This window comes from Stylophora pistillata, chromosome 13, assembly GCF_964205215.1.
Source record: "Stylophora pistillata chromosome 13, jaStyPist1.2, whole genome shotgun sequence".
In the NCBI taxonomy this organism is placed as follows: Eukaryota; Metazoa; Cnidaria; class Anthozoa; order Scleractinia; family Pocilloporidae; genus Stylophora; species Stylophora pistillata.
This window is the reverse complement of record NC_142531.1, coordinates 15,805,877-15,817,811: the sequence shown is the minus strand read 5'-3', so window position 1 is coordinate 15,817,811 and position 11,935 is coordinate 15,805,877. Positions and strand designations below refer to the sequence as shown.

At 38.4% G+C, this 11,935-nt stretch overlaps 1 protein-coding gene across 5 annotated transcripts; it reads left to right on the top strand.

The window, feature by feature from the left end:
• Positions 1–1,902: 1,902 nt before the first annotated feature.
• LOC111327638 (neuronal acetylcholine receptor subunit alpha-10) lies at positions 1,903–11,488 on the top strand. 5 transcript variants are annotated; one of them, XM_088742549.1, is made up of 7 exons: positions 1,924–2,032; positions 6,760–6,842; positions 7,290–7,420; positions 8,179–8,315; positions 8,657–8,701; positions 9,275–9,384; positions 9,602–11,488. In XM_088742549.1, the coding sequence occupies exons 3-7, from the start codon at positions 7,348–7,350 to the stop codon at positions 10,896–10,898; spliced, it is 1,662 nt and encodes a 553-aa protein (XP_088598675.1). In that variant the 5' UTR covers positions 1,924–2,032; positions 6,760–6,842; positions 7,290–7,347; the 3' UTR covers positions 10,899–11,488. The 5 variants fall into 5 exon arrangements, with proteins under 5 accessions (XP_088598677.1, XP_088598675.1, XP_088598678.1 ...); XM_022931863.2 differs by lacking the exon at positions 1,924–2,032 and adding an exon at positions 4,758–4,888; XM_088742551.1 differs by lacking the exon at positions 6,760–6,842 and having other exon boundaries at positions 1,903–2,032.
• The last annotated feature ends 447 nt before the right edge of the window (positions 11,489–11,935 follow it).

Sequence of the window (11,935 nt, the reverse complement as noted above, 5' to 3'; positions counted from 1 at the left end):
CCTTTAAGTGACAGCTTTCTTTAAGCAAGGTGATAGAGGCTGATGCAGAAACGTCCGGGAAAGGGAACGAGGATACTTTCAAGAAAGAGGCTGATGGATAGACGTACATGTCCCGATTATGTTCGTTTGAATGCTGGAAAGTTGCTCACTGGAATGCCAAAAAGTTGCTACACAGATTTCTTGATATTTTGAAAAATTTTACTTTTCGTTCTTTGCTATAATCCTTGATACCAGTCATAATTAACGAGTTGCTTGAAAATATGGGAGAAATTTAAGGATATTCATAGTTCTAACGGAACAAAACACATGATTCATTAGGCGTCTTATCGATTGAAACTGTCAAGTCGGTGACAGGTTATGTGTTCAAAACTGAGGTTGGTAAACATTCAAGAAATTTACATAAATTGAAGTTTTCTATGAAATCGTTAACTTTTTCGTACTTGATATGTGTTCTTAACCTATAATTGTGCAGAAATTGCTCAGAAATACAAACATTTCTCGAGGTTGCTGGAGAAGTTGCTTCAAACGCCAAAAGTTTTTCAATAGCCTCTGAGCACAATCGGGACAGGCTGGATGGATATAACTGCTGAATGGGGTCCCATTTTCTCATTCACTATGATGGGGTTGTATTTTCAATAGAGATACTAGAATGGGGTCGCACATTTTCAGGATTTTGGGGATAAAATTATTCTGTAAGAAGAGATTTAAAAATGGGAAAATTTGTGGTTAAAAAGGTGTTTCATTTCCCCCAAAATAGCTAAGATGGGGTCTATAATTGGCCAAGGAATACGTTACAATAGAGTAGATGTCCTGAGAGCCAGCGGCACATGCCCCGTGAAAAAATTGACCCAAGTGATCCTCCTCTCTTCCCCCGCGCCGAGACGAGACCGAGACGATGATAGCCAGTGCACACGCTGTTTACGCACCACAAGTTTTGGTTACCTAATGTTACCATGCCAATATCCGAAGTCCAGTTTTCAACATGGAAGACAATCTTGGTATGGCCAGGCCACCTTTCGGGATCTCAAGACGGGGCGAGTAGTAAATTTCAAGGCAAACTTCTCCATTAGGTGACTTAATAATGTGTACAAAGCTCTTACCTTCTTTTGGCAAATATCACAGGCATCTGTGAAGAATGGATGGCATTTGCCACCTTTTTGTCAAAGGTTTGTGACACCTTTCCCTTGGATCAAAGTTTGATGTCAAAGCAACACAAAGCTGGCCAGCTTTATCAAACGAATGACAGTTCAAGGTTCCTCTTGGATTTCCCCAAGAAATTTATGTTTGGGTATACCACTGCTGAACGCTATTGAGTCAGAGATCAACTGCGTAATGCATTTTTTTTCGGGACACGGATAAACTAAACGGCAAGTGTAACTTGATGTATGTGATGAATGAAAGGTAAAAATGCAGTTGATTTGGATCGCAACTTAATCCTTAATTTCAAAGCATCTGGTGCCTACTCGCAACCAACATCTCTTTCAATTCTTCTTCTTTCTACGTATTTTGTCTCGCATTGGCAGCTACATTTTTTTACATCTTGTGAGTCAAACCAATCAAATTTCTAAAGTTGATCAGTGACTTATTAATAACAAATTGACAGCCTCTGCAACCTGTTAGAAATTTGAATTCTTTACCTCGCCCTTGAGTATGTTTTTGAAAATCATTCGTCGCTTTGGAGAGACGCGCACTAGCTTGTTTCCTTTTCTTTTAAATTTTTACTCGTGCGACGGACTTTGCTGAGGCGCAGGAACTGCGCTTGGTCTATAAAATATCCAATTAAGCTAAAATAAAATATGAATACTGCTAATTACCTTGCCGTTGTGAGTCGTTTACTGGAAAATTGCATGCAATGAGGCATATCCTAGACAACAAGGCTACACACGTGATCTTGATTCTCACTAGATTTGGATAGCATCCCATCAACTTTCTGTGCCAAATTAGATAACGATAAAACGTGTACTCAACAAACCATATCAACAATCTTTCTTGTAAAGCTATTGGCAGCTATATAGATTGGGAAGTTTTCAAGGTGAGTGTGGTTAATTCTCTTGACAGCTAACAACATCAGAGCACAATTTTCAAGACTCGGTGAATTTCATTTTATTGCCAATGTCTAATCGTCTGTTCTTATTTTCAAATTTCACGATGTTATAAACAGAGCAGAAAACTTGAATCATACACAAACTTATCTGAATTTCAACCCGTACAGTTGACGTTAATATTTCTATTCGAATTCAGTTTAAAAATCGCTCCCCCATTCGGTCCAAATGATCTGCAAAGCTTTCGAATCAACTACTCCCCACCATTCAATTCGATTCAATAAACAGATATCTTGCGAGAACATTCTACAGTCTATGCAAATGAACATTTAATTCAAATTTGTATTTTTGCTTAAATAGTCGGCATTGCATAAAAGCATTTAAAAGAAATTCTTAGAAAAATGAGAATGATTAATCCATCTTGGCTTAAGTAACACGTTTGGGTTTTTATAAAGATATGATAAACTAATAAACATGAATAACATCATGGATATACACGGTGTCGGAAATGTTCGGTGAAAATCACCTCTTTCAATGGAAACCAAAAATCGCTAAAGTTTGCCCATAAATTTCTGATTTTATATCGAGAACAACCTGATAACTTGTTTTTTTTATGATGAGAAAGACACTTGATAATTTTACTGGTAACGCTTCCAAATAAAAGGCTTTGTTAACAATACGGATCTGATTTGAATAAGCACCACTGATCTGAATATCTCTAAAATACCTTAAGCAGTACAGTACTGATACAAGCCAATATTTTTTTTGGCGGTTTATCTTTAATCTCTTTTTTCAACTGATCAAAGCTACGGACAATGGCATCAGGCTAGAATTTTCTTATTCAAGAAAGCACAGAACCATCTTCGAAGGAGAATATGGAAATTGTCTCACTTGTCTACAGTTTTGACTGAAAGCTTCTGGTTAAATATGCCTGTACTTTATACCGCACCCTGTTAGCTTCCGCTAGTATTTTTATATCAAGATGGGATACAATGAAAGCTGCTGAAAAAAAATATCCAATCAAAAGGGATTGTATCGTTGCTCGTCATCTTTTCGAAAATTTTTCTTCAGTTTTCGAAGGAAATCTGTCGCCATATGCTTTACTGCCACTTCATTAGTGCGAATGGTTCATGGAATAACCAGCTGGGGTTCATAAAGCAACTATGCATGCGGTTTTTACAGCAATTTTTTTTTCACCCACGTAAATTTAAAAAAACTCAACCTTTGCGTGTCAGTTTTCCAGTGATATTTTCCAACACCGTCAAAATGGCTTGGTAATGCGCCAACATTTTAATTTATTCATTATTCATTAATTAGTTTAAAAGAAACTCTTCCATGTAATAAAATACAATACAATACAATTTTTTGTAAAGTTTGAATTCATAAACTGAGTTGCGCAAAATGCATCACAAGTGACGAACAAAGGGTGCAGCAAGTTAAAAAAATTTGGAAGGCGTAAACCTTTTTCACAATCCTTACCAAACGGCTTGACTGCACATATTGGCCATGGAAATTTACCCAAAGCTATGGATGCAAGGTAAAATCTCTCCTTGTACCTAAATTAGGATGTTTTGATGATTTACATAGGCATGATCCGTTCACGGGCAAGTAATATTTATACCTGACGGTTATTAACAGATTATAATTCTTCCCTTTGGCTTTGTTTCTCTTTTCGCGTGTGTTCTCCCAAACAAGTGCGCACGCAATGACCCACAGGTGTGTGAAATGGAATATTTCTAATATACAATCTCGAATCTCACAACATAAAAGTACGCACTTAGTGAGGTTAACGCACCAAACACCCACTGCACGTCCATTGCGCACTTAGATGTGTGCTAATGGAAATTGTATCTTAATGTGTTGTTATCTCACGTACAAATACATTAGTATTCACAATGTGACACAATCACGGAAACAAGAAGTTATCACTCATGTGTAACTTAAAGGAAAAATCGTTCTACTCAGTGCCATCTCTGGTAATAAATGTGAGCCATTGTGTTGACTACAAAACTACACGTAAAGATTGCCTTTCAAAGATTTTGATGGGTACTCAAAGTTCTGTCTTTTTTGAAGTCTTAGACTAAGTCATATTCTGATTTCAAATGATCCTCATGTCGCAAATATTTTATTGCCTTCAAAAGTAACATTCATCTCAAGTTCTGTTAGATATACGTGAACCTTTTAGAATAACAGACACTTATAGGGACAAACAATGTCCTCCATAATGACATATTGTCTCCGTAAGAAATGAGATTTTGAAGCAGTTATCACGTGTAAAAGGGTGGCCTAAAAGCTATTTACCAGACTCTTGTGGTCAAAATATGATGTTGGTTTTACATCGAGAACAATGCGTTGTATCTTGAATACAACAACGTTGTAATGAAGTCTTTGAAATTTCAACAATACGTAATCTGACTGCTCATCGGCTTTTCCTCCCAAGAGCACTGTGTTACCATTTCTGAACCAACAAACGTGCACATGATAGTCCAAATTACTCTCTGAGATGTTTATTTTTGCTTGATATATTTCTTTGTATCCAACACTTCTGCAGTGATAGGTATCATTTACATTTAAATAAGTTTTGTGTTACAAAATTAATACTGCGTCGCCCGCTCTGTTGCCTTCATTACAGCAGCTGGAGGCATAGTCATTATGTATGGATGACATTTTAATAGGAAATCAATGTTATTTCAGTTTAGAATTGCCGGCCGGGATATAGATAAGACCTACACCAAGCTACAATGTATATAATTATTACAGGAAAAAGTATATTTAACATCACGATTCACCTAGTGATGCACGATCCTTAGTGAAATCGTCCCAGAGCAGAGCACAGAAATTAGAAGGTACGCAACCTATTTAGTTAGTGCGCTTTTGTTTTTTCTCTGAATAAGCTCAACTATATAATGAAAATTACAATATTTTTTTAACAGGATAGAGGAAAGCTTTCTAGGGAACAATCTTGTTAAGTTCTCATGGCTCAACTTTTATGAGAGAATTGGCAGTGCGTTTGTAGAAGTTACACCGATGCGTCATTAAGGTCGCTAATTATTTTAGGATCAGAAAACCAGTATTATTTGAGGAGGTGAAAATGTCATCAGCTATCTTTATTTTATTCTTACGAAGCTTTTTCATAAAAAAGACGCAGGCCTTCGCATACAATTGTCATTTTATACATCCCCTATTTTTGAAGAAATATTTACAATTTATGAAGATAATATATCAAAAAGCAAACTTTCATTGCTCTCCAATCAGTTTCAAAAATTAAAATTAATGCGTGAGGCATGTTGAAGTATAAAGTGTGTTTTTAAAAAGAATGGTCACATAATCACAGGCGTTTCAAGGTGCCAATGAGTCCTTTGGTAACAACCTAACTTCTTCCTTATCTCTTGTAAGTAACTTCCTGCTGGTATACATTGGTTTGTTCTTTGCCCAATATCATTAGTCTTTCTTATGGCCATTATTATGGAGATAACATGTGGGCTTGCTTATTTTTGCCCTCGGCAAGGCAACTGCGAGTACATGCACCGGCGTCATCTGTTCGCATTAATTTAAACTTTTATTCCGGAAATATGACCAACTTTAAGGCTTTGTAAAGAAAAATGAAAAATTGTCGCTTCCTTTTTTGCGCGGAAATTGGTTGTTTATTTTATATGAGGGGCTAAGCCCAAGACATCAGTAAACATCGAATTTTAATGGAACCTTCATGCTCTTCTTCCACAATGACTTACACTTTAGGCTTGTTTACCATGAGCCTTGGGCCATACTGATTTTTGTTGTATTTGAGGTTTCACAAAGAGGGCCGCCCTATTTGAGAACGTTTATTAGCATTTCAACAGCCCACTTATTATTCACGGGACAGCTTTCAGAGCCAAACCAAATAGTCTTTAGTACTGAGCAACAGTACTACAACTTAGGGCCGAGTTGGCTTGCATTTCTTTTGCTTGCTTAGTTTATTGTCCACTTTCTGCAACAACTAACTTTGACCGTAGAATAAAGGGGGTAAGTTTCTAAAGAAACTGTGCGGGCGCTACGTCGGTGGGAGTAACAAGATAATATATATCTTATTAACCAAGCGCGAAGGCCGTACTGGGAGAATATCGGCCAGAGGTCCGTACAAAAAAGACCGAGGGCCGATATTCTTCCAGTACGGTCCCGGGCAAGCCTGGTTAATAAGAGATTTATTATACGACTGAAGTTCAAAGGGACACAAGTGCGATATCATTCGGGACCATTCGGGACAGTGCCCGGTCCAATACTTGAGAATATTGGACCGGCAATAGAGCATTTTGATTGGTTGATTTTAGTTATTGGCCCTCTGACTGCCCGAGTCGTGTAATAATTTGGTTTTATTAACTGAGTTGATAATGTAAATTGGCCACCGTAAAGAGTTTCGAAGCTGACGTTTCAAGCGTTAGCCCTTCTTCAGAGCAAAGGGCTAAGGGCTCTGATGAAGGCTGACGCTCAAAAGTTAGCTTTGAAACTCTTTACGATGGCCAATTATATTGTCAACTCAGTCCATAAAACTGAAATAACTTTAACCGTAGAAGGGCTTCCTATAGACTCAACACAGGTAGATGTATTGCAGTAATAAACGAAAGTGGACTATTTGTTTTGTCTCAGTAGTTCGCTTCAGGCTTAAAAGATGGGAATGATCCCAGGCCAGATGAGCCATTCAGCTCTTTTGCTGACTCATCTTATGTACTTTTACCTTCAGGGACAAAAACACATAAGGTTGCCGTAGAAAAATATCTATGAAAAAAAGTTCTAATTGATCAACAAACTTGTACAATCTTAAAGGTAATATATATTGACTCTCATTAAGACAAGGTTAAAGAAAGAAATTGTATCTTTCAAATAGGCCAAAGCTAAGGTGGTTCGGTAAAGGTCATTTCTTGATTCCAAGTTTTCATGGGTCTTTTACTGAAGTCGAAATTGTTCGTCTTCCTTGAATGCTTCGATGGATATGAATAAATGCTGCTAGAGATGTTCATATGAGAAGAACCTCTTGCCCGGGATTTGTTATTTGTTGATTCTCCTAGGATCTTAAGAAAGGGATCTTGAAATGAATTAATTGGGGTGGACTTCAACTCAAAAAAGAGCCTGCACGAGAGACTCTGTATGTTAGTTTAAACATATTTAAAAAAGGATATCCCTGAAATTCAACCTATGGAGCAAGATCTAGAAGCAGAGGTAGCCAAGAGATACCAACAAATTGATTGCACATTTTTCAATTTTTCCTAACAGATCGGACTAGAGACGATCGTCCTCCAGATGCTAACAGTCTTAGCTGACAGTCTACGCAATGCTCACGGGGTACAAAATTACTTCAATGAAGAAATTTGTCCCCCTTTTGGTGTTCATTTCCTATGTCAAAGGTATGTCTTCACCCATGGTCCACCGTTTCATGGTTATCTTCTTTTAATTGGGTATTTTAGTTTTTACAAGACTACCACACATGCATCAAAACAAAGAATTTCCTTTAGAATACTGTCATGGAAACGTAAGGCAAATTGATCTGTTGGATTTTAAAATTGGATCGCAAGTTGATTTGCAAATGACTCATTTGCAACTCAACTTCCGACCCAGTTTGGTTTAAAACAAAACAAAACTTTCGCTGGTTCTTCCCACATTTTTTATTAAACTCTCGGTATGACGTTTGTGCCATAACATTTATTGCGTCCTAAAATCAAAGGTCATTTTCAGGCTATTGCTCCACTTTTTCCCTGATAAAGCCTTTTTGTGTGGGCAACATGTTAGTGTGGGAGACGTGATGGCCTTATATTTATATAATGCGCTGAACTCCGACTCGAGAGGTCTGGGTTCGAGACCAGGCCAGGTCAATTCGTTGTGCTCTTGGATAAAACACTTAACTCTGATAGTGCCTCTCTCCATGCAGGAGTAAATACGGGTACCCGTGAATTTCCAGAAAATCCCCATGAGATGCTAGGGGCAATCTTGCAATGGACCAGCATCCTTTTCTTGGCGGGAGCAGTAATACTCCCCGTCTTGCTAAGGAAACCGGGATATGCTCCGGATGAGTGGGCACTGGCACGAGTTCAGACTGTACCTTTTTCCATCATATAAGTGCCCATTGCTACTTATCATCCAAAATTTTCTGTTTTCTTTTCACAAGGCGCCGTCAAATCTAACCAGACGCAACTCTACATAGACCTATTTCAAAATTACAACAAATACAACCATCCCACTCTCAGAGGGGCTGATCCTGTCAAAGTGGTGTTTGATTTCCAACTCATTCGCATAATCGATGTGGTAGGTAACTTTTGTCGTGTAAAACGCTTCCACCACAAAATAAGTACTATATTTCACTACTCAACCCGGCATTTATAATTTTTTTCTTAACCACGAGGTCGCGTAAAATCAAATGACCCTAACGTCACTAATTCAAAGGCACGCACTGCGTGCAGACAAATAAAAAGTATGTAAACAAAAAAAACAAACAAAATATCAATGTTCAGTCGCGACAAATTTTCCTCTTCGTTTAAGGTAAATGAGGACTGACTGTTGGCTTGGGTCAGTGAACTCGAAATATGACAACGAGAGCGTAGCACAATTCTATCACATAAAATCTTTAAATCGATGATTTTTTTTAGAGTGCCAAAGACCAGTTCATCAAGGCTTATGCCTGGGTAAACCAGGTGAGTAAACTTAATTCCTAAGATTGAAGAAATTCTCAACTGATTGTCAAGAGTAATTCGAGATTACATTGGTTTTGCTATTCTCCTCAGTGTGATTCCCCTGATCCTCCCAAACAATCAGATCATTGTGACAAAAATAAAACTCATCAAGACATGGCCTCTCACTTTTTGCCGCGGCCGCGCTTCAGACAATTTGATGTTTTTGTTTTGAGTTTCCATTAGGTCCTTGTTAGATTTCTTTTGATCCGTTCGGCGGTTTTGATTGATTCTACTTTGATTTAATTAACGACTAGCTCAAATGAATTTTTCCATGAATCCTGTTTTAAGCTGCCACTACATTCCTTTTTCGATCAGTTTTCCCTTTAGTATTTATTTAACCGCATCCCTTAGTTTCACCAGACGAAGTCCAGCATTTAAATATCAAGTTTCTTTGAAATTAATACTTTCTCCATGGTGGCTTCTCGTGAGCGACCGATTGCAATTTCTCCATGCATGCCAAAGAAAACAATTTGCTTAATTTAGAAGGTTAATTACTAGATGTGTATGAGAAGTTTTAAATCTCCTTTTTTTCAGTATTGGAATAATCCTCAGCTTAGATGGGATCCCAAAAAGTACAATGGAATCAAAGAAATTCACATACAGCCATCTGATGTATGGGTCCCTGATATCCTTTTGTACAACAAGTAAGTGGAGTTGTTTTATTAAACGAAAATCATCCAATTCCTTTTTGTTTATTTGTTGCTAACAGAAGAATATTTCCTAACACCGAAATATGAAAGAGGGTGAAATTGAAAGAGGTTCATTATCATTGCAATTAATGTTTGAGTCAGATACGCTTGTTTTGAGGATATTGTGAAAACTTGAGTTAATCGTTAGTCCCTTTCTCTCTTTTTCTCTCAGTGTTGATGAAGAAGACCGTTTTGCCGGTGGAAAGTACACTTATAAAACCAACATTGCCCTGAAATACGACGGAAACAGCACATGGCTCAGCCCCGCCATTTTCAAAAGCATTTGTAAAGTAGACGTGACCTATTTCCCGTTCGATGAGCAGGATTGCTCGCTGAAATTTGGCTCCTGGTCCTTCGACAGCTCAAAAGTAGATCTTCACACACACAGTGGAAGTATGTTGAACAACAATTATGTCAAGAACGGAGAATGGAAGTTGACGCTTTTGAAATCTCAGCGAAATAAACAGAAATATCAATGCTGCTCGCACGAATTCATTGATGTTACGATACAAATGCAACTTCAGCGAGAATCACTGGATTACATCCTAAAGTTGATCATTCCATGCTCGCTGATTTCTTCCATGATATTTTTGGGTTTTGTCCTTCCGCCTGAGTCAGGCGAACGAATCGGACTGAGTATCACAGTTCTGTTGGCAATGACTGTTTTTCAGCAACTCAGCTCCGAGCTCATGCCTTCGTATGGATTTCCACTGCTTGGGCAATACTACTTCGCCTGTATGATCGAGATAGGCGCCTCCCTGGTTGTCACTACTCTCATATTAAACTTTTATCACCGTAACAGCCGACGAATGCCAAGAGTTCTAAGAGTTGTGATATTAAAATGGTTGGCTCGAGTTGTTTTCCCAAAAAGGAGTGCCAAAGACTGGGAAGTGATTTCAACAAATGTGGAAGCACCCAATTGCAAGTCAACTGCGAATGGCAACGAAGAAGAGGGCAGCTCTGACAGCGAGCAAGCTTCGCTTTTCGTTGCCGAATCGCTTTTGAAGCACGACGAATCAAAGGTTTATTCCACGTATTCCGATCCGTGGATCCCATTGGAAAAAAAAAATGACTTTGGTTTACCGGCGAACGGCATATCACACTACCAGAATACAAATGGTCGAGCTTACGGCACCATATCGGGAAACAGAACCAGGCATTCCAGGTACAAAAGAAAAACGAGTTTTCCAAACTCCAAAATGGACACTCGAAGAAAGACCTCAAGGAATCATGGTTGCACTCATCACCAGAGCCCTGAGAAAAGAGGCTCGTCCATCGGTGCTACATCCATTTTTTTCGATCTTTTTCAGGATACGGAAGACTCGGAACTTTCTCCACAGATGTTAAAGAATCAAAAGGAGTGGATTAAGGCGGCACGTGTATTGGACAGACTGTTTCTGATTATCTCCATCTTGATTGGTGTAACTACTCTCTTTGGCTTGTTTCTAAAAGCTCCAAGGTTTCATTGAGCGAACTAAACAACGGCTGTTCGTGAAGTGCTTGTGCAGTTTCTAAAAAATAAAAACACGTCACAAAATTGCTTTGCACAGCAAATACTGCATGCTTTCCTTGCACTCAACGAAAGAGAAAAAGGACTTTATCGAGTTTCTTCTGCATCAAGAAAGTAGCTCTTCACTTTGAAAGAAGAAAGAAAGCATTAACTCATTTGCTCGTTCCATTTCAGACTTAAACAAAACAAAGGCGTCCTCTCTTTTGTTATGTTGTCTTTTTTGAATTTTCTTAAATGATATATGAAAAGCATTTGAAATTAACTTCTCTGCGATTCAGTCGCGGATTTGATGCTGCTGCAGGTTCGCGTCCTGCCTTTAAAAGAGTTAGCTCTACGATTCCATCCAGCGAGCAAGGGAATATGCGTGTTTAAGGGAAAGTAAATGAGTCAAAGGGTACCCACTTCTTGCTCGGCGAAATAGAAGTAAGCTTGAATTATTAAGGGAACGTTGAAAAACGGAGACAAATTATGTTGTCTATTGACTGGAAAAGGATGTCAGTTGAGTTTATCACGAATAAAGAGGACTTCCGAGTGACTGATACTCTAAAAGGAAGCCTCCTACTTCCTATTAGCTATATTTAATTTGCATGCAGGTCAGGTCGCCCTGTTGTAATGTTGCTTCAAACCACGTCGCCCCAAAGCTAAGTTACCACTTCCAGTCCCCTGTGAGCGTGATCAAGTCACCCTAGACTAGACTGACTGAAGTCGTTGACCAGTTGTCAGGATGATTCTATCTTTAAAAAAAAAACAACAACATAATTTTGATCGTTACTTGCTGTCATTGTGGTAAAATAATCCCCATTGACTTATCGAAATTAGATTTAAAACAGGCTGGTAACTAACATGTAAGCCGCTTAACACCTCGTTCATATGCTGCCCAAAGCTTCTTGTCCACAGTGACGCCCTATGTAAAAGACTCAGTAATAAAATTACATATCCTGTTGAGAAGGGCATCTCCGCTAAGGCCAAAAATCGAACGGGGTCCTTAATCTCATG

Excerpts from the sequence above, each read along its gene's own strand:
- LOC111327638 (XM_088742551.1), top strand. The coding sequence starts at position 7,348 with ATGCTCACGGGGTACAAAATTACTTCAATGAAGAAATTTGTCCCCCTT. Across the intron at positions 7,421-8,178 it reads GTTCATTTCCTATGTCAAAG|GCGCCGTCAAATCTAACCAG; the intron begins GTATGTCTTCAC and ends TCTTTTCACAAG. Across the intron at positions 8,316-8,656 it reads TCATTCGCATAATCGATGTG|AGTGCCAAAGACCAGTTCAT; the intron begins GTAGGTAACTTT and ends GATTTTTTTTAG.